This window comes from Puma concolor, chromosome D3 (genome assembly GCF_028749965.1).
Source record: "Puma concolor isolate L17-30 chromosome D3, mPumCon1.1.hap2, whole genome shotgun sequence".
Lineage (NCBI taxonomy): Eukaryota > Metazoa > Chordata > Mammalia > Carnivora > Felidae > Puma > Puma concolor.
The window spans coordinates 17,852,155-17,879,365 of NC_141678.1; the positions used below are offsets into that span (position 1 = coordinate 17,852,155).

The 27,211-nt window shown below is 42.9% G+C and overlaps 1 protein-coding gene across 3 annotated transcripts in view; it reads right to left on the reverse strand.

Annotated features, from left to right (window-relative positions):
* CORO1C (coronin 1C) overlaps positions 1-27,211 on the reverse strand; it is a 76,039-nt gene that overhangs the window by 16,285 nt on the left and 32,543 nt on the right. For all 3 annotated transcript variants that reach the window (XM_086681901.1, XM_086681899.1, XM_086681900.1), the window contains exon 3: positions 12,763-12,885. In XM_086681901.1, coding sequence (XP_086538027.1) covers positions 12,763-12,885 — 123 coding nt within the window. The remainder of the gene's footprint in view (positions 1-12,762; positions 12,886-27,211) is intronic.

The following is a 27,211-nucleotide window of genomic DNA, read 5'->3' on the forward strand; positions in this document are numbered from 1 at the left end:
TGAAAAGGTTCAAGTTTAAAGTAATTATCTTTTTACATACAGAGAGTAAAACACATTAAATATGTTAACATATTTTAAATTGTTTGTATATTTAAAATATATTAAAATATTAAATAAGTATTAATGTATTCAAATAAGTAAATTCACCACCAAAAAAGATTTTAAGGAACTAGTTCACGAAAAATTTAGAACTTGCCAGTGAAAAATCATGCTCAACAGTGGAACAAGTGAGAAACAGAATTTTCCTTTGTTGGGGATTTTTAAGGAGGAGACAAACAATGTCTGTTTTCAACTGCTTAGCAGAAGGCAAAGATCTGGATTAGATGGGTGTTTAAGGTTCAGCTCAGTTCTGCTGTCCCGCAAAAAATTAGAAGAAAAAGTTTGCCATCCTGAAGAATGGGAAAAAGGCATGAATTAAGTGATCGTTCATTCTTACGGCTAAATTCTGCCCAGGCTAACTACAACCCCTTACGCCAATCACGGCAAAATAAACCTGGCCTTTTGAGGGCCTGAGTTGAGGATGTCACCTAATTTCCCCTGAACCCTCACCATTCAGCAAATTGTCAACAGTGCAGTTGTGAACGAGCACAGAAAGCAGAAGGAAAACCTACCTTGCCCCTCTTCTCCACCAAACAGACCTGAGCCATGGCCCCCTCCCCTGGAGAATGTGGGTATCTGCTGAACACCCTCAGCACTATAGGTTGCTTTCATCCCATACACATTACTTTATAATCAAAGGTTTATGATTGGTAAAACAGCTCCAAATTGAACTTAGCTATCTGAATGCAGAGCAGGTCTTGTGTTTTGTTGTTGTCGTTTTTTAACATAAGGAACAGAAAACAACTGCTGATTTGATCAAAGCATGAAGTCAGAGAAACAATTACGAAATGGGACTTTAGTGACTCAACAGGAAATGCATTCTCCAAGATGAATTCCGACCCGGGCTTAGAATCGGAAGAGTGGCAATACCACCTGCCGTCTCCAGATGGCACCACAACCACGGGCTGCTGGTTTTCTTGCAAGGTCTGCGACACCTCTGTACCCCGCTCTGACCACAATTAAATAGTGTGTTCTCTAAATCCCAAATGGGGCATGGAGTGACGCAAGGCTTTGTTTAGAGCCAGCATTTACCAATCTTAAACATGAAGGTGGAAGCGGGGCCCACGATGGGACTTTACCTTCTCCTGTCCCTAGCTTCTCTCTCGTTCAGGTTTTCCTTGGATGGCAAGGAAATTTTAATGATGGGGCAAAACACTTACATAATTTGTAAAATGAGGAAACTATTCCTTTTTTAATTTCACCTTTAGAAGATTCAATGGTTCCTAACCCACTTTACCACCTTGGTCGCTCATTCACACAACACATCTCTTGAGTAGCCACGATAAGGCAGGCTCATTACCAGGCAAGGGGGAAAAAGGGTGACCACGCACGGGCCCTGCTCTCAAGGGGTGTACAGTCTAACAGAAAGCAGAGACTTCTAGGAGACCAAAAATCAAACATAACTGGTGTGATGTGGGGGCTTGGAGCATGGGCTCCAGAGCCAAATAGACCCTGGTCCAAACCCTGCCTGGGCCACTTACACTGATGGTCCTGGGCAAACTTTCTAGGGCTGCTGTGAGGATGAAATGAGTTCATAAGCCCCGGAACAGTGCCTGGCATACAACCTGTGCCCCCCAAATGCAGAGACAGAACAATGCAATGCTTAAGAACGTGGGCCCCAGAACTAGAACAGATTGTTCAATTCCTGATTCTGCCCGGTATCACCTGCATAACCTTGGAGACCTGCACCTACACTTGCTGGGCCTTAAGTTTTCCTCACCTCTAAAATGGGAATAACAATGAATCTGCTTTCATCAGGGCTGTCTGGAGGACAAATGTGATATGAACCTAAAGTGTTTAGAGCGATGCCTGTCGTGAGGCAGGCTCTTTGCGAGTGTCAGCCGCTGCTGGCACTTGTCTTGTGCACCAGGAAACCACGCGGTGTATGGCAGCAACGCTACGCTGCCGTAAGCCACGTGCTGAGCGAAAATGCAGGCGTCGTGAGGTTGCTTTCTTGCTCTCCCCGGCTGGTACGTTCAGGAAGGCCCTCTGAGGGAATGACCTCTCGTAGCGACCAGGACTCAGAGGAAAGAAGGGAGGGGTAACACAGGCATGAGGATTTACAGCGGGAGGAGACAGTGGCCGGAAAAGTCTATGCAACTAAAATGAGGAGACGACGGAACCCTTGCCTCCGCTGGTAAGTAAAGATGGTGGCGTCGCGCACTGCGGGCTGCGGGAAGGAGCTGGAGACCCGTGAGCCTTTCTCCATCAAGCGAGCACGCCCCCCTGGCTGGCGCCCACTAGCCCTACTCACAGGCTGTCCTTACATGGCTCTCTGCCCTTTTTAGGGTTGTCCGCAGCTTCCAAGCAGTGGCCTTCCAGTCCGGACTGAAGAGGTCTCACCACCGGCAGGGCAGGGACAACAAAGCAGAAGGTCCGCTCGGTACATGTTTAGTCTTCTCGTGTGTAATGTGGGACGCGGGCTGGTGCGGAGAAAGGACACCGGCCCGGCTCCTGTCACAGCTGGGACGCTAACTGGCTGTGTTAGCATTAAGAAGGGGTTTCACTTCTGGAAGCTTCAATTTCCTTGCTTGATACGGGGCCAGGATCCGCTTACAGGCATTACTGGAAGCATCAAACGAGCTAAACCACCTTGCATACCCAAAGCATTCCCCTAATGTGAAACAGTGCAAAAAGGGTGACCTTCGTTCGACAGACCAGTTACTGCCTGGACTGGTGCTTCCTAAGCTTTAAAATGGGACATACTCTTGCCTTACCGTGCTGTTATAATGATTAAATATAATCATTGCACATAAGGGCTTATGAAACAGGGCTTGACCAAAAAAATGCTTATTGTATGTTCGTGGTTATTTTTCTTGCTGTTACTATGAGCCCTGCATATATTTTCAGGATGTGAACACCAGGATTTCCTTCAAGAACCTTGTCTTCAAATTAATTCAGCACTTTCTAATTTACATCCAAGGTATTATGTGCGAAAGCTCTAATACGTGCCTAGGCCAATTAGCACAAATGAGAACAGCTCTGATCTCTATGCAGGTCTATTAGCATCTGTTACCGTGGCTAAAGCTAGTACTCCAAAACCAATCAGCTTTTTCAAAAACACGTCAGTGAGCAGAGAGGAAAACAGGAGTCAACCACCCTCTCCCTGCTGTGCCCAGACTGAGCATTTCAGCACGGCAGGGACAAGCTATCTCTTTCCTCCACTTGATTTTTTTGCTTTGTTTTGTTTTTCAAATAATACTGTGTATTCCTGAGATTTTCTATTTGGACTGGACATTGCTATGGCAATGTTTCGTTCTGGGGGGAAAAAAAACCATAATCAGTCCCAAGGGCTTCCACATGAAAAAGTGAATCAATCAGTAAAAACCCATTGTGGTTCTGGAAAAAAAAAAAAAAACAACAACTTTTAAGTGCATGTTCAGGAACTAATGTATCACTGGAATCCTTTTCAACATGTGGAATTCTGAAAATGGAAAAAGGACAGCTCAAGAGAACAGCTCCAATAAGAAAAAAGTGATGAATGGGGTGCCTGGCTGACTCAATCAGTGGAGCGTACAACTCGATCTCAGGGCTGTGGGCTCAAGCCCCACGTTGAGTGTAGGGATTATTTAAAATCTTAAAAAGAAAAAGAAAAAGAAAAAGAAAAAGAAAAAGAAAAAGAAAAAGAAAAAGAAAAAGAAAAAGAAAAAGAAAAAGAAAAAGAAAAAGAAAAAGAAAAAAAAAGTGATGAAAATGAAACGTGGATTTCTCTCAAGGAGTAATTTTAAAGTGCAATTTGTTTGATGGTTTTGTTAAATCTCAAACAGTGCAAAATTTAAACGTTACGGGAAGCGTTTCCAGACACCTCTTCCCTATTTCAATCCCCCATTCTGAACTTGCTACTGGTCTAGGCACTAGGGCTACAGCCATAAAAAGGGCTATCCCCCCAAAAGGCTATATTTTTAAATGTGAAGGAAACCAATTCCAAAGAGAAAATGAAGAAAAGAGATGAGAGGAGACGGGAGGAGGCTCGCAGATTCTACAGCAGTGGCAGGATCCCTGACAGAGGCTGCCTATCCAATACCCACGGGGCAGCATGTAAGGAGTCAGGATGTGCCTCAGTGAACCATGACGTTAAGAACAACATTAGTTTTGGCAAAATCAAGAACTGAGAGCTGGGCTCTGATCTGCCCAGGTTACAATACCCACTAGCAAATGGCCCAGATGCCATCTGCCGAATGACCAAGGGGTCAGAAATCTTGAGGAATTCACTCTCATCACCAACTACAATATCGCTTCCATTTTTATTTCAAGGCAAAAACTGTATTAGGAAAATGTATAACAGAAGCAACAACATATAAAACAGGGAGTTTATCTTTGCTGATTTCCACCCAAGTGTAAAATTGATTTGGGAGAAGGGAAAAACGTCCACTTAAACTTCATTTGGGATGGGCTAGACACAAATAAGACAAATACTCTGCAAGATCTTTCCCTCTCCCTGACTCTGGAAAAAACAATTATGCAACCCACTGTGTGAATCAGCCATTTTTTGCATTTGTGTTTGATTACTACCCTGCAGATAAGCAACAGCACTGAATCGAGATCATTCACTAAACTTAACTTGGCTGCTCTTTGTGCTATGGAAAGCAGTAATATTTTCTTAGAGCTAAACTCTTCCCAAGTAAAATACTCAGCAGCCACAATCTTTAAAACTCTCCGTGAGAACACACTGTTGGAGAAAAGAACTCACGGTATGAAAAGTCTGGAAAACCTAGGAGCACAGTCTAATTTCTGGGAGGAGGATTTGTAGAATTCCTTTTTGCCGGTGTAAAACACAGCTTCAAAAAGTAGTACAAGAAAGGTAAACTATGCCAATATAATTCGCTTTTGGGGCTGCTTAAAGAAGCCATCTGTAAAACATGAAGGTATGTGCCATCAGCCTGGCATTCCTTTTCCTAAACCTGCGATCAAAGGGACATCACTGTCATTGAATCAATGCTTTTGCCACATTAACAAATCAGTGCCTAACTGCTCAGTGGAATTAGACTATTAATACAAAAAGCGGGGGGGGGGGGGGGGGAGGTTCTAAATATTTTTTAACGTTTATTTTTTGAGAGACAGACAGAGTGTGATCAGGGGAGGGGCAGAGAGAAAGGGAGACACAGAATCCGAAACAGGCTCCAGGCTCTGAGCTGTCAGCACAGAGCCCGATGCGGGGTCCAAATCCACAAACTGTGACATCATGACCTGAGCTGAAGTCAGATGCTTAACCGACTGAGCCACCCAGAAGCCCCAATACAAAAAGCAGTTTTAAAAATTAACCTAATTCTTTTACAATTCATTTGACAAAGTGGTTCTATTGTACTTTTTTTTTTTTTACTGAATATTTACTAAAGATCTTCTCATTGCTATGACTCTGCTATAGCTACACTGTAAAAAATAGTAACTCACTATGTATTCATAGCTTCCTCGTTGGTGTTGTTATTGTTGTTGTTATTTTACGTGTAAGGCAACTGAGGCTGAGAGCATTTAAGTGGCCTATACACATGCTCCCAATTCTCCATCTTGAGCTTTTCTCAGTATTCTTCCCCTGCTATAATGAGGCTTTGTTACACTATCTACTATTTGTAGCTCTGGGTTACCACCAACAGCCTAGGCTTGGGAAACTAAAGAAAGCTTTTCTGTTTAAAAAAAAAAAAAAAAAAAAAAAAATGGTGTTGGAGCGCTTGGCTGGCTCAATCAGTAAGTATGCGACTCTTGATTTCAGGTTGTTGAGTCCGAGCTCCATGTTGGGCACAGAGATTGCTTAAAATATAAAGTAAACATAAAATGTTAAAATGGTTTTGTTTGAAACTGTCTGATCTATCATATAGTGTTCTTTCACCTTTAGGAGAACAAAGTGGAAAATGAGGTATTAAGAGGTGGGGTAGGAGACAATCAACTATTTCTTCAAAATTTCATTTCAACTGCTAAGCTACAAAAGCTTCTTGTAATTGCCCCAATAATAAAAACAAATTATTTGGGGGACCTTAAACGATTAAAATATCAGTGCCATTCTTAAGAGCTTAAAAAAATAAACTAGGGGGAGGATTTACCTCAAAGCATGACTCAATTTACAAAATGTTTAGTCTGGCAATACCAATAAAAGGGCAACAAAGAAAATTCTGGAAGGATGGTGGTGTTAGCGGCAAGCACAGTTTTGGGATCTTCCCAAATCTCTCCATAAAAACACAGAGCAAGCAGATAACAAAACAAAAACCCAGAACTAGGTGATAATCCCCAAATGCAAGTGGGAGGAGGAAACCACCAATAGCCACGTGACCTGTGTATTATCTATCGGTCTCTGTGTGGAAAAGTCATGGGGCAGCAATGGGGTGCTTCACAGACCTGACACCAGTAGGCCCTTATGACACTAGCAATGGAAACTGGGAAGGTTTTTGTCCTCTCCAATAGCAGGTGAGGACGGGGACCTGAATACAAAGGTCTGAAGGGGCTGGAGCAATCTAGACTTCAGTCCAGACCCCGTACTCCACAGGTCAACCAGAAAGGGCTCCTTTCTGAGACAGGCCCCACAGTGAGAAATTCCAAGGAATGGAAACAAATCTGAGAAAGACAGAAGTCAGAGGGGCAAAGGAATGACAAAAACAAAGAAAGGCAGGCTAGGAAATCTAAGAAAGCAAGCCACCATGATTCTGAACGCCCCCTGGAAAGGACAGACGGGGGAGCTCTGTGAAGTTAGGTTGGCTATGTGCACTAAGCCACCTCCGAATGACTCTAAATGCACATGAAAATAAGAAGGGGCGCCTGGGTGGCTCAGTCGGTTAAGCGGCCGACTTTGGCTCAGGTCATGATCTTGAGGTTCGTGGGTTTGAGCCCTGCATCAGGCTCTGTGCTGATAGCTCAGAGCCTGGAGCCTGCTTCGGATTCTGTCTCCCTCTTTCTCTGCCCCTCCCCTCCTCACGTTTTCTCTCTCTCTCTCTCTCTCTCTCTCTCAAAAATAAACATAAGAAATTTAAAAGGAAAAAAAAGCCAAGGCCCCCCAAATTACTATAAGAAACAAAGAGAATAAGGCATAGAATAGCATTCCTATAAACAATAAAAGAATGCTAAGAAAGGAGGCACCAGGGTGGCTCAGTCGGTTGAGCGGCTGACTTCGGCTCAGGTCATCATCTCACAGTTTGTGATTTCGAGCCTGGCTGGGATCTATGCTGACAACTCAGAGCCTGGAGGCTGCTTCAAATTCTGTGTCTCCCTCTCTCTCTGCCCCTCCCCTGCGCATGTTCTGCCTCTCAAAAAAAAAATAAACACTAAAAATTAAAAAAAAAAAATTAAAGAAAGAATGCTAAGAAGGTATGCTCAAAAGGAGGTAAAAACCATCACATACTATTTCAAAACAAAATAAAATCCAGGACACATAAATCAGAACTTGAAAAACTCAAAAGTAAGGTAGCAAAATTTTTTCAAAATTAGAAATAAGGTTGGGAGAAAAACTAAACAATACTGGAGACAGGTAAAGAAAACAAAGCATATGGATTAACAGGAGTCCCTGAAGAAGAAAACCAAGGCAGGAAAACAGAACAAATACAAAGACTGTAACTGAAGAAAACATTCCTGGGAGGGGGAAAAAGACCTGAAACCTTATACTGAAAGAACGTACCATAGGGTGCCTGGGTGGCTCACAGTTAGTTGAGCATCCAACTCTTGATTTTGGCTCAGGTCATAATCCCAGGATCATGGGATTGGGCCTCAAGTCAGGCTCCACACTGGGTGTGAAGCCTGCTTGGGATTTTCTTCTCTCTCTCTCTCCTCCCCTCTCACCACCCTACCTCCCCCCGCCCCCAGCTCGTGGGCACATGCTCCAGCTCTCTCTTCAAAAAACAAAGCCAAACCAAACCCAAAAACATACCACAAACCATGGAATGCCAACTCAGAATAACCAACAATATTCTAGCAAGATTACTATTATATTAAAAAAGTTTTGTTTTTTTTTTTTTTTTTAATTTTTTTTTCAACGTTTATTTATTTTTGGGACAGAGAGAGACAGAGCATGAACGGGGGAGGGGCAGAGAGAGAGGGAGACACAGAATCGGAAACAGGCTCCAGGCTCCGAGCCATCAGCCCAGAGCCCGACGCGGGGCTCGAACTCACGGACCGCGAGATCGTGACCTGGCTGAAGTCGGACGCTTAACCGACTGCGCCACCCAGGCGCCCCAAAAAAGTTTTTTTTTAATGTTTATTTATTTTTGAGAGAGAGCAGAGCATCAGCAGGGGAGGGGCAGAGGGAGGAGACACAGAATCCGAAGCAGGCTTCAGGCTCTGAGCTGTCAGCACAGAGTCCAACACAGGGCTCGAACCCACGAACCGTGAGATTACGACCTGAGCTGAAATCGCATGCTTGCTTAACTGACTGAGCCAGCCAGCCCCATAGATTACTATGTTCTAAGAAAAAAAATCTTATGAACATCTAGGCAAAAAGAATATATGGTTTACAAGGGAGAAAGAATTAGATTATCGGATTTCTTTTGACAACAACACTTTATGACAAAAAAAAAAAAAAATGGAATAATATATTTACATACTTGAGTAAAGACTGTGAACCAAAGATTTTATATCCAGAAAAACTCACCTTCAAATTTGTAAAGATCACAGACCAGCCATTATCTATGTAGAAGAACTTAGAAAATATTGTTCCCATGAGCCTTTTCTTTTGATTCCATTCTTGAGAATTTCTCCTCAGTGTGGGGCCTGTCCAGAGGCGAGCACTCTCTGGTTGGGTTCTAGTGTACTGAGGTCTAGAATCTACCTGGGAAGGAGCTTCAGATGGTCTAAGTGACTAGAAAGACGTCAACATAAGGACCTATGGAGAGCACTAAATACGGATGCCTACAGAACTAAGGAGAGGCTGTTAAATATAATGGCTATGTGATCTTGGAATTACAGAGCACCTCATTTGATTTTTATTTATTTATTTTTATTTTAGAGACAGCAAGAGTGGAGTTCGTGCAAGCTGGGAGAGAAGGAGAGGGAGAGGGAGGGGGAGAATCTTAAGCAGGTTCCATGCTCAGCAGAGCCTCTTGTGGGGCTCAGTCCCACAACCATGAGATCATGGCCTGAGCCAAAGGACACTCAACCAACTAAGCCACCCAAGCACCCCCAGAGTACATCAGTACATCATTTTTTTAAAAACAAATTTAATGTTTATTTATTTTTGAGAGACAGAGTGTGAGCAGGGGAGGGGCAGAGAGAGAGGGAGACACAGAACCCGAAGCAGGCTCCAGGCTCTGAGCTGTCAGCACAGAGCCTGATGCGGGGCTCGAACCCGCGAACCGTGAGATGATGACCTGGGCCAAAGCTGGACGTTTAACCGACTGAGCCGCCCAGGCGCCCCCATCAGTACATCATTTTTAAAGAGGGAGAACAGAAATAGCGCAGATTAAAAAGTTGTAGCTTTCCGGGGCTCCTGCTTGGGATTCTCTCTCTCCCTCTCTCTCTGCCCCTCCTCTACTTGGAGGATTTTCTCTCCTTCTCTCTCTCAAAATAAATAAACATTAAAAAAAAAAGTTGTGGAAACTATTTTCAGTAATCATAAACTGATTTATGGTGTTCACAACAGTATTTTTGCTTTGAATCTGTTGTATGTAATAGTAATAAAGCATGAGACATGGGACAGATCAGGGCAGTCTAATTCACCCCTGAGCCCTTCAGACCCCGGATTCTCAGTATGCAAGAAGGTAGAGATGCAATAGTGAAGGTTAGATTAAAACTATATAGTCCAGAATTTTAACAGGGAATATTAAAGTGAGGTCACATGGTATCTTATCTTTAAATATATATGTATATTCTAGCCCCATTTACTGCCAAGTCTTTAAAAAGTGATCACCATGGTCGCGGTCCGTGAGTTCCAGCCCCACGTCAGGCTCTGGGCTGATGGCTCAGAGCCTGGAGCCTGTTTCCGATTCTGTGTCTCCCTCTCTCTCTGCCCCTCCCCCGTTCATGCTCTGTCTCTCTCTGTCCCAAAAATAAATAAATGTTGAAAAAAAAAAAAAAAGTGATCACCATGGTAACAATGACCATTCCTAGCACCCAGACTGTGATCGAGAAATTCTATTTTCCATTAAAAGAAACCAGAGCAGGGCACCTGGGTGGTTCGTTAGGTTAAGCTTCCGACTTCGGCTCAGGTCATGATCTCCCGGTTCGTGGGTTCGAGCCCCGCGTCGGACTCTGTGCTTACAGCTCGGAGCCTGGAGCCTGCTTCGAATCTGTGTCTCCCTCTCTCTCTCTGCTCCTCCCCCGCTCATGCTATGTCTGTCTGTCTGTCTGTCTGTCTCTCTCTCAAAAATAAACATTAAAAATTAAAAAAAAAAGAAAAAAGAAAAGAAAAAAAGAAAGAAACCAGAGCTTCGGAGAGAAATGACTGATATGAAGTGTAGGTGAAGAGATGTCCAAGATGAGCACGGAGCACCTTACCACACCAAATACCAGGGAAGCTATCAAAAACAACCAGGGTATGTCAAAGGACTCAGGAACCTTGAACAAGTTCCTATTAACAAAGAGTGGATGACCTGGGCTTTGAGGTAAGAATTGTAATGAATCAAAACCCACGAAAGATGTTCCAATCCATGAATTCAAAATGACATGAAAGGGGGAAAAACCCTAACTGGTCGTCTTCTGAGGAAGAGAGAGAACCAATTCATTATCTTGAAAACTGAGTAAACAAAAGGAGAGATTCAAGCATCTGTCCTACTTTCCTATATGAACAGTACTACTGGCCAAATAGTAGATAAGAGGGGGCATCCCCTTACAATTTTTACCTGCTAAAAATTGAAAACAAAGTAACACAATTTAATATCACCATTTTGCGACCCCTAAGGATCTGCTGGATCTGGGTGCTGAACATCAACGGCTGCACAAATCATCCTGGTATCACGGGCCTCTTGATCAAAGAACGTAACACTAGCTATCATCTTGCCAAGGGGATCGAGCCTGAACGTGATCACACTTCAGGATCCAGCTGCCAATTTATAGGGAATTTAGAGGACAGAGGAATATGTTGAAATGCACCATGCATGTGCAATCATCAGAAACGAAGTTGAAAGATGCAGGTCAAAGGTCGGGCTTCTTCATCAGATTCATTGTCAAGGACAAGAAAACGATGGAAGAGGAGCAAGAGGTTACAAAAGATGTACCAAGTTCTTTAAAGTGGCAAGACTGAGCTATAGCGTCTAGAAATACACGTTTGGGTGATTAAAACCATGGAGAATGACGAGGGGGAGTAGCGGATACTTTTGGAGGGAGGGAGGTGGGGGGAGTGTTTATGACAGGGAAGGGGCACAGGGAGAGTCTGAGAAGGCTGGCAAAGTTCTATTTCCTGACCTGGGCAGTGGTTACACGGGATTCACCTAACTGAACTCCCTTACCTGTTTATTTAGCGTGTTTTATAATAAAAAGCGTTTTTGTTTTGTTTTTGTTTTATTTTTCAGATGAATCAAACTTGCTTCTTCAAGAGAAGTTAATACTCTCAGTTTAAGATTTGGGCATCAAGGGTCTAAACAATGTTCCTTTCCTTTAGTAAAATGTGTCTGCAGCCATGAAAATGATCAATTTAGCAAGGCACACTAAGCAGAACAGTTCCTTTTAACATATTTCCTTAATATGATTTGGCTGCCAAAATTAGGACATCACAGGAGGAGCTCTCCTCAGCCAAAAGTCCATGAGGAAAAATGAGTAAATGTTTAAATGACACAGTTCAGGCATTAATTTGTTTATGTCAAATAATTTTAATTAATAAAAAAGCCTTCCAAACACGGTTTGTAAGTCTGGCTCGGTCCACAGAAAATGAAGAGGGAAGTAAGAGTGGTCTCCAAGCTCTGCACCTGACATGCGTGAGAGCGCCTGTAACTGACGCAGGCACGGCCTTCACTTAGCTCAGCTCTTAATGCATTACTCCCCATCTGTGCCTATGTTAACCTTTCAACATATTTGGGGCTAGGATTAAAAACTGATCCAAACCCACAATTACATTTCAAGGCTAAGAAGAACATAATCAAGAACAAGACGCTTGACATTAAAAAGCATCCCAAAGCCTGGTTTCACACATAATCTGCTTTTGGAATCTAAATGGGGGAATGTAAAGAACTTACTTTAAAATTCTTTCATATTGTTTGTCTACGTGAATAAGAAGGAATTTCTTAACCAGGGTCAAACTAGACAGAACACACCTTCTGACGTTAGCTTGAAAATAAGCACTTTACTTATTGCAAAACTTTTCAATTTCCCAATATATGTGATATATCCCATTTTATATGTATAACCTTTGGCATCTTATTTCACTATAAAGTTTCCATTCATGTTGGTAGTTTCTTTCCTTTTGGGGGAGGGAGAGGAGTTATGTGGTCCAGTGACATTCACAGAATTACTGGAAGGTCATTTTACTGTCCTCAAAATCTTCCCATGGAGCAGACGTGACAACAGCCAATAAGCACGTCCACATGCATGCTCATACAAAAGAAGAAGAAAAACAATACAGTACAACCTCTTTGATAGAAGGGCTTATAAAAGGCTTGGCTACAGTTGTCCTTTCATCTCACTAAATCATGGTATAATCCAATGGACAATCAAAACTGCTATGACTTTCTGCTTTTCAAGCCTCTGCACACACATGCTTTTTGAAAGTCGTAGGTAGGTCTCACTGGCCTGTGTGCATGCCACCCCCTGGGAGCTTACCATAACCGTGCAGTCCTCTGAACCGCTGGCAATGACCTGATCGTTGTGCGGGCACCAGTCTATGTCGAGCACCGGTCCCGTGTGGCCACATACTGTAGGGTAGGATTTGTCAATTCGACCAGTCTGAAAGAAGAGAGAAACAAACGTACTGTGTAACACCAACACCACAGAGTTTGTAGGTTTGCTCAGAATCATTTTTCCTTTATTACCTCCACCCCAAACTCTCAAGTATCTATATATCACGGTCAATGTCAACTAGTAAGAACTGTCAAGTTTTATGTTCAGAAATAGCTACTGCCAAGGACATGCCACCAAATTACAAGGATCCAAATTTCTAGAACCACAAAGATTTTTATTTAATCAACTGCATTAGCAGACATAGTGAACAAGAATGCTAAATCTTTTCACCAAAATACAATTTGTAAATTATAGGTGTGTTTTTACTGTTAAAAAAAAAAAACAAAACTTGGTGTTACTCAAAATGTTAAATACAACTCTTAGTAAAATCAGCTAATACCCTTGAATATACAAATCACTAGTTCTGGAAATGAATGGCACTGTGAGCACACAAAGTTAGGGTAATAAAAAGAAAAGCTTTAGCTAATGCTTAGGGGCTCAATCTGTATAAGACTGTCTCAGTCTCTTTACTGTCTCTGATCAACAGAAGAGTCAGCCAGACCAACTCATTAACACTAGCTTAGATCTCACCCATTATCTAGTCCACGTCTCATTGAGAATACAATATTCAGGGGCGCCTGGGTGGTTCAGTTGGTTAAGTGTCCAACTCTTGATTTCGGCTCGGGTCATGATCTCATGGTTGGTGCAATCAAGCCCCACATCAGGCTCCATGCACAGCGTGGAGTCTGCCTGGGATTCTCTCTCTGCCCCTCCCTCACTCGTGGATGCTCTCTCTCTCTCAACGTAAACAAACATTAAAAAAACATTTTTCAATGCTGATCATAAGTAACCATCACGATATACTTACGTGACACATCTGAATCTAAAAGTCAATCTGGCTTATCAAGCCAATTTTGTGTTGACCAAGACAAATGCTATTGTAACAGGTACACAAAAGCTATTTCCTTTTTTAAACATGTTGGTGCAATCCATGCCGAGGTCCTGTATGCTCTAAAAGCGAGCGTACAACAAGGAATCATGGCCAAGCAAAACTGAACCTATTTTGTTGTTGTGTTATTCTCCTGTTAAGACAAGTCAGTACAACACTGGGGCAAGGCTTCCCAGAAAATTTTCAAGATCAAGGAATTCTGTGATTTCTCCACTGTGACTCAACTGTGGAAATGTCCCGAGAAGCAATTATGCTAAACACAAAGACCACAGTACTGAGAGTCAGACAGATATGGGTTCAAATCCAGGCTCTACTGTTCAAACAGTGGCTGGCCTTAGGCAAGTCACGTAATCTGAGCTTCAGCCCATCATCTGTGAAAGGAGTGACAATAATACTCATCTCCCAGGATTACCGTAGGATTAAATGAAATAAAGTTTTTAGGTAAATCATAACTTGGTATTACAACTATCTGTATATGGTATGTAAAAAATTTAATTTCAGATATACCTCAGAGATATGGCAGGCTCTGGTACATATCAGTGCAATTAAAGTGAGTCAAATGAAGTTTTCAATTTTACTGTGTACACAAAAGTTGTATTTATACCATACGGTAGTCTATTAACTGTGCGACAGCATGATGTCTAAAAAAACACAATGCATAAACCTTAATTAGGAAGTACTTTATTGCTGAAGAATGCTAGCCATCATGTGAGCTTTCACTGAGTCATGATCACTGATCACATATAAACCATAAATGTAACAGCAATGAAAAAGTCCGAAATATTCCAAGAACGAACAAAATGTAATAGAGGCACAAAGTGAGCAAATGCTGTTGGGAAAATGGCATCGACAGACTTCCTCGATGGGGGATCGCCACAAACCTGGTTTGGGAAAAAAGAGTATCCGTGAAGTGCAATAAATGAGGTAAGCCTGTATGGTGCCTGGAATATAGTAAATACTCAATATAAAACTACTTTTATTACTAGTTCTTCTAGTTTAATACATTAATTTACTCTATCATTAAGAAGGACAAACATGTGTCACTTATGAACTCTCATGGGGCCCAGACGCTGTGCTGAGTATTAGAGACAGAGAAGTAAACACGGCAGCCCTGTCCTGGCGGGACGAAGAGGCCGTGTCAACCACCAAATACGGTGCAGCAGAAGACATGCGCCACAGGACAAGCACAGGTGGCAGGAACACAGAAGAAGGGCATTCTGCCAGGCCTGTGGGGATCACAGTCTTCAGGGAGGTTTTCTTTCTTCTCTTTTAAGCTTATTTATTTTTAGAGAGAAGGACAGTTCAACAGTGTGGGGGGAGGGGCAGAGAGACAGAGAGGGAGAGAGAATCTCAAGCAGGCTACATGCTGTCGGCACAGAGCCTGACGCAGTGCACGATCTCACGCACCATGAGCCAGATGCTTAACCGACTGAGCCACCCAGGCACAGAAAGGTTCTCTGCCGAGAAAAGAAGCAATTCTAAATTGAGGTGTGAAGATGGCCCTGTCCACAGACCTAAAGCCTAGGTTTTTTCACATGCTCGTTTTCTCTTGTAAATCGAATTAAACCCAGTGTGGACCTGTGGAATTGCATCGCCAGAAAAGGAATCCTAAAAGAAAGTGCCAATGAACACAGAACCTGGGTGTTATAAGGAGGGCCACACGGGTCATTTACAGGCAGCAAAGCACAGATGGCTGAGAAGCAGACTGCCTGGGCTGGCGTCACGACTCTGTCAGGTTCCAGCTCTGATGCCCTGGCCAAAATGACATCACCTCTCCACCTCATCTCCTCATCTGTAAACTGAGAATGTCGTGATTCCTTCTATACGAGCTGATGTGAAGACAAATTGAAGATAATCCAGGTAAAGTACTTTCCCAGCACCTGCAGGGCTCAATAAACGTCACCCCAAATTCAACAACTGCTGGAATCCACTCTGTCATATCCTTGATCCCATCTCTCCTTAAAGAAGCAACTGCTGCTGAGGCCTCCAGCCAGGTTGTTTTCCCTATTTTCCGTACTGCATCCTCACAAAAACCGTGTGAGTGGCCCAGCCCGGAAGCTACTACTCCCTGTAATATTCTATTTCTCATGCAGGTGGCGGTGGACTCGCAGGTGTTCATTTTACAGTAATACTGTGATATACGTAATATGTAATTGTAGTATCAACATCTTGAACCCACCAGCTAAAAGACAGCATGTCTCAGATTTGATTACAACCAGCTACAAGACAGATTTTAAAAGTAATAAAGGAACTAAGTTAAAAAATAAAAAGGTAGGGGTGCCTGGGTGGCTCAGAGTGTCCAACTCTTGATTTCGGCTCAGGACATGATTCCCAGGGTTGTGGGACCGAGCCCCAAGTCGGGCTCTGCACTGCACATGGAGCCTGCTTGGGATTCTCTCCTCCCCCCCATCCGCCCCTCTCCCCCGCTCATGCTCTCTCTCTCTCTAAAACAAACAAAAAACAAGAAAACTAAAAAGTAATTAAAGCAGGGGAAGGCCGTAAAAATATATGCCAAATAGCTGAGTGAGGACAGACTTTAAGGTAGAATGCACTATTAAAGATTAATGTCACTGTATAATATTGAAACAATTCACTGGGATGCTAAAGGCACTAGGAAGTCTAATTCCTTTAACTGCACAAATTCAAAATATTTATAGCAAAAGCTGAGAGAACTATGAAGAGAAAATGACAAAGCCATAATCTTAAGAGATTTTAACAAAGACTCACTCTCAAGGAAACAGACAAAAATTAGTATGAATATAGAAGACTTTAACAAAAGTCACAGGCTTTGGGGCTCCTGGGTGGCTCAGTCGGTTAAGCCTCTAACTTTAGCTCAGGTCACGATCTCACGGTTCATGGGTTAGAGCCCTGCGCTGGGCTCTGTGCTGACAGCTCGGAACCTGGAGCCTGCTTCGGATTCTGTGTCTGTCTGTCTCTCTCTCTCAAAACCAAATAAACACTGGGGGAAAAAAAGTAACAAGATTTATCTAATGGATATATCTAGCCTTGAAGCCAATATTTAAAAATGAACATTTTTTTTCAAGCACACATTAAACATTACCTTTTTTAAATGACCAATTAGGATACCACAAAGCAAATCTCACAAAATACCAAGAAATCAATACCTCATAGTGCATGTTCAGAGTACAATGCAATTCAATTAAAAATTAATAGAAAAAATATGAACCAAAAATCCCTAAGGCATCTGAAAATTTTTTAAATTTACTAAATAATTCACATAGAAAGTCATAATGGCCGACAGAAATGTTAAAACTGATCAATAAATACATGACGTTTCATAACTTGTGGGAGAGGGCTAAAACAGATCTTAACGGTAAATCAATTAGCTTTAAATGCACATATACAGAAAGTCTGAAAATTAAGGAGCTGATAATAAGCACATGAAAAGGTTGCCGTATTTTTATATAGAGCACACCCAAAGAATGTAAAATTATGAAAAGAAATTAACAAAAAAGAAAATAAATAATAAGCCACATCAACACAATAGGATAGATTAAGAAAGAAGAGAAAGCACAAATACCAGCAATTTAACAAGGGACATAACTTACAAATATGGTGTAAATTCACATAATATGAAAATACTAGGAATAACATCTGATAATAAATTTTAAAACACCAAATGAAAGAGGCAATCTCCTAGAAAAAAACATATCAAAAAATTGTCAATAAATAAAAAACCTGAATAGACCAATAGCCATAAAAGACCAGTAACAAAAGTCCACATACTACCTACCTCCCCATGAATCTAATCACGTAATACCAAAGGCCACTAGGCCCACGTGGTTTTACAGGAGAGCTTTACCAAACACTCAAGGAAGAGATCGGCTCAGACAAAACTTCCCAGAGAACAGAAAAGAGCAGTCCCGCTCAACCCCTCACTTAAGGACTGTACCACCCTGATAACAAAGGACGGTATGACAAAGAGAAACTGAAGCCTACATGACAAACACCGTTGCGAACTCCCCTCAAGAACAACAAAAAAACATAAGCAGAGTGCAGACAAGTTGCAGACAGAGACAATACATATGCAACATCCATATCCAACAAAGTCAACAAACAACCTAACAGAATGGTGGCAAACGACAGGAGCACAGGAGCACTGAATTCACGGAGAAGTAAACTTGAAAAGCCCATACAGATGTATGAAAAGATACTTGGTCTCACTCAGTGAACTAGAAATTAAAATGCTATGGTAACATCTTATACCTATTAAAACTGGCAACAATTTAGAAGCCTAATTAGAACTGTTGGCAAGGATGTCAGGAAAGAGGAATTCCAAACAACCGTTCACCGAAGGCTCCTGCTCCGATTCTTTTTGAGAGCAATCTGGAAACAGGTAGAGGTGAAGCTGCCCACCCCTGAGCAATACCATTTGAGGTGGTCTGTGGGAAAGAAAGGTTCCCGTATTTGCACAGAAAGGATATTAACCGCAGCATCACTGGGAATGGTGAAAAAAGCAGAAGCAATTTAACTGTCCTTGGTATGGAAATAAATACCACTTACACAAAAGTTTAACACACACAAAAATCAGTCTATGTACAGATACATACACATGTAGTAAAAGTACACAAATAGAATACATACCAACTTCGAGGAAATGATTACCTCTGGTGAAGGAGAAGTGGAAAAAGGGGAATGGTATTTTAGTTACATCTGTTATGCTTTACTGTTTTTTAAAAAATGGGAGGTAGGAAACAAACATGGTAAAATATTAACATCTGTTTAATCTTGTGGGTGAGTACATGAGTGTCCTAGTATTTTGTCTCCTATCTTAAAAAATAATTTAAAAAAGAAAAAAACTTTACTCCCAAGGGAAAAAAGTTTTTGTATCTGAATTGTTTTATCTTTGCATTCTTAGGCTCTGCCCAGCAAACCACGTCTGGCATCTTTGATGGCAAAGTACAGTTACTAAACTCTGAGCTTCCAAGGACATCAAATAATTTTTTCTAATACAAGTTGTTCTTAATTATACTGTGAAACTTACTAAATGACTTTTTTTTTAGGTTAAAATTACACAATCGTGGCTTAAAGATACCGTTCAGTCAAGTCAGACATTTGAGAATAGTAAGTAGTAAGCCTCTCTTCCACTCTCAGCTCAGTGCGGACAAGTCCAGAGCATCAAAGTATTAAAGAGCCGAGTGTTTTTGCAGGAACTTGAATCCCAGTGAAAGGGCAACTGCTACCAACTGCCCTTCTTCCCATCAAAGCCAAATAAGAAGAAAACTTGCGAACCCTTTCAGAATGCTTATGTTACATGGTAGGAACCGTACGAAGACCTTTCTATCTTCATCCTCACCAAGCTGCTTCATGATATAGCTTCTTTACTGTCCCCATTTTCTAAATAAAGAAATGGAGTGAAGCAGCACAGACCTAAAGCATCAGTGACGATCCATCCGTACTAGATTTCCATAGGGCAGGAAAATTCCCACTAGGCCATGGGTTGTGAAAAAGGCACAACAGTAGTGTTAAAACTATTGGCAGCTGGTCATCAGAAATAGAGCTCATAAAAATGATATCCTGCCACCAGCTGTTTCCTCTGGTTGTAAACATCATCACAAAGCCTTACAACAAATAAAACAGGGAAAGTGGCATCATATTGCAGCAGAACAAAAAGGCCATCGACTACATGTCTGATAGTGATAAAGGAACAAAAAAGGAAGAAAGTGTGAGAAGAACTGGCATCTTAATGGCACACTTGGGGCACCTGGATGGCTCAGTTGGTGCAGTGTCCAACTCTTGATTTCGGCTCAGGTCATGATCTCAGGGGCTCAGCTTGAGCCCCACTTTGACTACTTGCTGGGCATGGAGCCTGCGCTCTCTTTCTAAAAAGAAAAAAAATTTTTGAAAAAATTTTGAAAAAAATAAATGTGCCCTAATTGTTTTACATACAGGATGTACGTAAATCAATCAAGGGTCAGCGATCACGATTTGAAGGGCTTACACTTGAGTATCTTCTTACCCATAATAAAATCAATTAAGAGAAAAGCACAACATATTTTACCCTATAAGTATATGTTATTAAAAGGGCAGAGCTGGGCACTTATAGACTGCTGAGAGCTCGGTACAAGGAAACTGAAAGAAACCATACAACAGTGGCCGTATACGATAAAGATGTGGACGCACCGTTCTGAGAAACATTTTGCACTAGCATTTAATGAGAATGTATTTCTCATTCCTACCCATGACGCATCCTCATTCGTCATCCGGTCAACGAACTGAGGCATCCATGTCTAATTGCTGGCGTGTGGGGGGGCCATTCAAAAGAGACACCCACTGTAAGTCAGGCTGGCAACATGGCTCACCTGAGCTTCTAAGCAGCAAATGTAAATAAATGCAGAGGCTGGAAAGAAGAGTTACAAGAATTTAATGCCAGCCCCCCCCCCTTTTTTTTTTTTAACTAAATGGTGGTTTATTTTAAGAACTACCTATCAATTTTCCAAGGCTCCTATAGAGAGTAATTTCATTTACTAACAAATCAGGTCACTGTCTCATTAAGGATGTGTCACACCTCAGCTGCATCATCTAGAATACTCCCACTTTTCTAGCATGGAATTGAAAGTTTAGCTGAGAATAGTCTGTCACTCTTTAGACTCCCTGCTTTAAATAATGTGTACAAATTCATTGATTACTTACTAGTCCCAGCCACTTGCCATGAGAGAACTCTATGTACACCTCTCTAGCTAAAACTCCAAGTGGTGGGAATTGCCAGCAAGTCAACTCAAGGGGCAAAAAATGACCCAGGTTACCAAAGGCTCTGGCCCCGAGCCTCGTTCACACACTTGGGGAATACTAGTGGACTAGGTCAGGGCACCGAGTTATGCACTATCATTATCTGAAAGATCCTTTGGCCTGCCCGGGGCCCAGCAACATGAGCCCCAGGGAAAATTCAGCCTCCAAAGTGCGTGTACAGCTGGCACAAGGCAGAGGTGTGACAGCACAATTTCCATGTGGCTGGCCCGAGCTGAGGCTGATGGCTTTGACATGTTCCAGCCACCAATCCGCATCGTGGCAGAAAACCACCTAGACACCAGCATTATCATTTACTCTGGGTTTGGGGAAAGTTCTCAAAAATTTCAAAGCAGCCACAAAACTCAAAAGAGCTCCTGGAAAACTGATGCTTCAACTAAACCCAAAGTTAGGCAACACTTTCCTCCAACAGGCATGTTTGGAGAGGGGAAAGTGAAATCAAAATTTAAGCACCAGTAAATGTATTCTCTAACTGCTCTAAGAAGGAACACTTGTAATTTTAAATAACTTTGCAAACACATTCCTCCTGAGGTATACATACAAAATGCAGTGTAACTCTTATGACATGATAGTCCCGGTTGTTCAAGACATTTCCCATCCATTTCAATGGGAAACCGTAACTGTCCCACCTACATCTACCAGTGCACCTTACTTCTCACACCTCATGTCAAAAAGGAACACCTACTGGGGCACTTGGGTGCCTCGGGTCAGTTATGAATCCAACGATTTCAGCTCAGGTTATGATCTCACAGTTTGTGGGACTGAGCCGTGCATGTTGGGCTCTGCACTGACAGCACGGAGCCTGCTTGGGGTTTCTCTCTCTCGCTCTGCCCCTCTCTCTCAAAAGAAATACATAAAAACTTTAAAACATACACACACAAAGGAATCCATACTTAAGAAGTGAACTCATCCTACATGCTGAGGGCAGTACTGAGCAACCAAAACGCTCTAAATATCTACGGATAAATATGTACAGTAGTCCTCTTGCATATTTGTTCCTATAAAGGAGCTCCACTCTGGGATGTGTCTTTAAAGGAGCTAATGGTGGCTCAGTCCGTGAAGTGTCCGACTTTGGCTCAGGTCATGATCTCACAGTTCATGAGTTTGAGCCCCACGTAGGGCTCCGTGCTGACAGCGCAGAGACTGCTTCAGATCTTCTGTCTCTCTCTGTCCGTCCCTTCCCCGCTCTCTCTCTAGTTCATAAATAATAAATAAATAAATAAATAAATAAATAAATAAAAGGAGCTAATGGTATAGCTCAGATGAACCAGCAGACATTTTCACCCTCCCAAACTCCAAAGTCAACAGTAGGAAGCTGCCAACATGACCTCTGCATTCTATAAAAGATCATTCAGAATAACTGTTTCTTGATGTAACAACGACCCCTCACATGATAACCATTTTCAATCCACACATTAGCTTGCTCGCTCTGGGAGCATCTAATGGATGGCTCTTTCAAAATGTTACCATTCGGTACAGCTACCCAGCACTTTGCCCAGCAGGCTCATTCTCATGATAACACAGGTTTCCAAAAAGTTAATAAACTCCCACGGTGTTAAAAAGTGACGTGTTGGGGCGCCTGGGTGGCTCAGTCAGTTAGGCGTCCGGCTTCGGCTCAGGTCATGATCTTGCAGTCCGTGAGTTTGAGCCCCGCGTCGGGCTCTGTGCTGACAGCTTAGAGCCTGGAGCCTGTTTCAGATTCTGTGTCTCCCTCTCTCTCTCTGACCCTCCCCCGTTCATGCTCTGTCTCTAGCTCAAAAATAAATAAACGTTAAAAAAAAAAAAATTAATTAAAAAAAAGTGACACGTTAATTTTATCAGTCAAATCAAGCATTCCCCCGTAAGACGCTCCTTCTGCATACGACGTCTTTCCAGCTGACGTCCTGGCATTCAGCAATGCAGACACCCACACTGTTCCAGGGTGCTGGCTTCTGAGAACAGTCCACACCATCCCTCTTGGCTGGTCCGGCACGGCAGCTACCCAGCGCCTTTCCAGCTTCGGCCTACAGTCATTTTATCCAGCCGCTTCATGACCCATCATTATAATCTGTGCTTATTATCCAGACGGGCTATTCTACCCTCGGATGTAAGGGTCTAACACAACCACTACCCTATCCTGAATCAAGGAACAAGAGACAAAGATTTTGCAAACTGTCTGTCCCTACTTTATCTTCACATAAGTTTTTATTTTAGGAAAAAATGTTAATCAAAATCACTTTATATGCCCAAAGTTCAATAACTTTGTCATTCCATCCATACATTTGAGGATCTTTTTTGTAAGGCACTGACAATAACTCCTTGCTGGCCTTGGAGGGACACACTGAGAACTCCCCAACTCCGTAAGGAGGACGGGAAGTCAAGCAAATGCTCAGAAGCTAAGGAAAAGTTTTCCGCCAGGCATAAGGGCTCCATACACACCGTGTGGAGTTCAAAGGAGTCCAAAAAGGATGTCTATTAAAGTGGGCTTTCTGGTTTTTCAACTACCTTTCTCTGGTATCAGTATTCTTTACATAGATACACGCTCTGCTGAAATCTCTTCAGGCCCTGCTGCTTCACACGAAGATAGCTGGGGAGAGGCACAGGTGATGAGACAGGGACTTCCACGGCAGACTGGAAAGCCTGAGGCACACGATATCTGACTTGTGGACAAGCTGGTCACCAAGAGGGATAGCTCCTGACCCAGGAGTAGTACATTCGGAGGAGGTTTTACTTTAAGAGAACCAAAAACACCAACCTTGAGGGTAAGAGGAGGTGCCCTGGAATAAAACACACAGATTGGGTTACCCAGTCCTGGAAAGTAAGCCAGACACTCGAGCTGCCAGGGAGAGGCAGGGCGCTTCTGCAGAGGCCTCACCTGCCTGTGAGCGAAAAACAACAGTCTTCACGGGTACGAGAGAAAATGCCAAACAGATTATTTTGGTTATCACGGGCCCTCTTTAAAACCTAGGTCTAATACTGCATAGACCATTTTAAAAGTCCTCATTAAGAATCTGAGGGAAGTTACTGTAAAACTATTGATTTCATTATCAGAAAGCAAAAACAGTGGAAGTGAACGTCTCCTTACTCAACTGCACCCAAATATGTAATCGGGAATAGACACTGTATTTCCTAACAAAAAAATCTGTAAAGTGAAAACTTCATCACTACAGACACGTAATTCCAAACACTTCTGGTCTGAGAACAAACAAAAAACTAGGAACCCCAGATGAGGTGGAATCTAGTCAAAATAAAATTCAGCTTGAAAGCAGAAGGTGAAAAGCAAAATAACTATTGATATAACTGCAAATCAAGGAAATTAAACCATTCAGTATCAAACCAGAAAGCAGAGTAATCGCTTGCTTGTACTAAGCAAATGACACTGGAGGAGTCTCCCCCAGGACCCTCTGTGAATGACAAGGCGTTCCAGAGCTACCACCCCTTTCGATCCCAGCTCTGCACGGGTTTACATACAAGCTTCAGAATAAAAATCCACCCTCCCTGAAGTAAGTAGGGATGAAAACCAGAAAAATAGTGTAAGTTGTTTTTTGGGTTTTTTTTTTTTTTAAGGTAAATGCCTTGGGTTCCATGGCAGAGGCAGTTCACACCTTGCAGCAGTTACAAACACGCAGGACAGGAGGACAGACCCAATTCAGCAGACTGTATCATTTACTCATGACTTACAAAGCTCAGCCAGAAAAGAAACCCAAGTCACCGTTCCTCTAAGAGAGCCAGCACGTGCTCCATCACTCACCCCTCCCAGCTCAACCTCCCCTGGACTCAACTCAGGTCCCACCCCTAACGAGCACAGATATTCAACTCGGCAGCAGGAAATTTGCTGCACATGGTTATAAGGAGGCTTCTGGACAAATCAGGACTGCAGATGTTTGTCCACTAAACCCTGGGTCTATTTCAGAGTAATCTGAGATCAGAAACCTTTTCTTTGCCTCTTCCCCAGACTTAGGTTATAACGTTTGGACACCGAGGGCTTCTGCAGGCAGCACTGGCCCGTGTGCTCAGCCCAGATTCACGCTCCAAAAAACCAGCAAAGAGTTAAATGTTCTTTGCACTTGACTCAGTGGCTTCCCTTCACCACACACTCCCAGATCCCACCATTCTGTGAGCCACCAAGCAGCCAATCAAAGCAAAGGAAGGAAATTATCCTGGCCGGCTGACAGCCCCAGAGCTCTGATGGCCATATATGGTAAAAACCACTGTCAGAGCCCTGTCAGGCCTGCGGGCCGGCTGCTGTGGACAGATCAGTGAACTGCAGCGGCAGGAGAAGCCGGCCAAGGAAATGTACAAAGGACGGGCTGCCTGCTCATCTCCAGGGGAGGAGGATGGGGAGGGGAGGGGGGAAGCCGTCATCTGCCAGGGCACACTCTGAGTCACAGCCACTCACTGTAATCAAAAATAGCCCCGGGGTACATTGTGAGGTTCCTTCTGCCAGGATTCTGTGCTCCGTTGTTAACTGGGGGTGAGCAGTGTATCCCCCCGCCATGAGCCCCTATAGCAAGACTGTGGCAAACAGTCACTGGGAGAAAATGAAAGGGCCCTTCTGTGGCACTTCATGTGGTAATGAGGCCGTACAGTGCTCGTGTGGCTGGCGGCTCGTGACATAATTTGGAAGTCATTGTTCTGCACCTGGTGCCCTTCCCCTGCATCCTCCTCCCCCCACCCCTGCCTCCCAGCCTTTCAAGGCCCATACAATCGACAGTTTTAAGGTGCTCAGGGCATCAGACAGCGTCTATTTCAGGAGGCATGAATGGGCATCCCATGACACATCAGGATACTAGCACTGAATAAAATTATTCCCTGCCCGTGACACCAAAGCTACCATGTGCCAAACGTCCACATCTGTACAAAGGGCTACTGGCGTCGCTACCCTTGTCCAAAACGGATCACTGTTATTTGTGGGAATGGAAATTGCCTGTCAGCCGTGTACAGTAAGGGGGAGACGCAGCCAATGCAAATCCAGCAGGTGCTGGCAGTGACTGGGGGTCATGGAGAAAAGCACCATCAGGAGACTGGCATCCCTTTGGAACTAGCCCGTGAAAGAAGGCACTTATCAGCACGGTGCCTGGCGCTTAAAGGACACCCTCAGTAATGTGAAGTGCTGCGAGATCTCCTCGCTGTGGCCGTGTCCTCGAGGCACGGTACAGACCCAGTATTTTCCAAACCCTAAGACAATTCTCTGAACTGACAGAACCAAAGCCCTGACGAGCAAGCGTTTTGTTATTAAGCCTTCTAACCCCAGAGAAAGAATGCAAAGGATTAAGTATCAATTAGACCACAGTTTCTATATCAAAACAAAAACAAAACAATCTTTCGCACTCCGTGTGGGAAAACGTTCATCAAAAATATACACGATATACATGTACCAATCAAATAAAGACTCAGAGACCCAGGTTCTAATCCACGAAAGACCCCACGGCTCTGGGCAATCACTCAATCTGAGTTTTGATTTCCACAACTGCAGAACACAGGGATGAAAGCCACCTTAACCAGTGCAAAAACTAAGACACCATGTATGAAGGGGACCCTCCAAGCACATTCTGATGTCACACCCGAGTCTCATTTTTATGAATAAGACATGACGTCACTGCCTTCTCCTGAGGAAGAAACAGGAATGATGCTGTGTTGATCCAGTTATGACAATCCTAAAATGGAGAACGGTGCTGCTTATTTTCTGGTTCTTGTCCATATGATGATTAAGGAAAACACCAATTTTGCACTATTTACACTGGAAGTGACAGACAAAAAGAATGAAAGAATTGGTGTTTCTGCCAAAAAGCTACCTGTCACCTCCTCTTAATCCCTCTGATGGACCATCCCATTTCACCAGTTTCACCAAACACCCACCTCCACTCCCCAAGATCCAGGAATTTGAGGGAGAATGTGGCTCCCACCTCATTCTCTGTCCTTCTGGGAACAGAGCACCTCTTCAAACTCATCAGTTTAGCGAATTGGCTGGGCTCCTCTTCTGTTTCATCCCTGGCTCCTACACACAGGAGAAACCTGAAGTCCAGTAGAACCTTCTCTGTGATGGCTTCCTTGATTTAGGAGCCTCAGCTGGAACTCATCTCTCATCACTGTGTCAGACAACTTCATGTGCACACAAAGCTCCCCAATGGAGAGATCAAGGTCAACCATTACCAAAGCTTTTTAAGAGCAAGAGCCCAGCAAAGGTCCTGGCGTTGAGCAGGTACTCAAACATCTAAGGACTGAGTATGAATAGGTGGACGAATAAATAAGATTTTTTTAAGATACTGCTTTAAAGAGACTCTTAAAAACTGAAAACAAACTGAAGGTTGATGGGGGTGGGAGGGAGGGGAGGATGGGTGATGGGCATTGAGGAGGGCACCTGTTGGGATGAGCACTGGGTGTTGTATGGAAACCAATTTGACAATAAATTTCATATGTAAAAAAAAATAATAATAAAATAAACATTTTTAAAAATAAATAAAAAGAGCCTTTAAAAAAGCAAAAAAAAAAAGGTACTGCTTTAGACTTCACTCAAGCTTAAAGAACAATGAACTCTTCATATATGTTCTGATAGTATTACTGGTAATACTTTTAGAAATAACCTTTACCGATAATAAGTTCATTGTAAAATATTTTGAAAAAATACAGGTAATT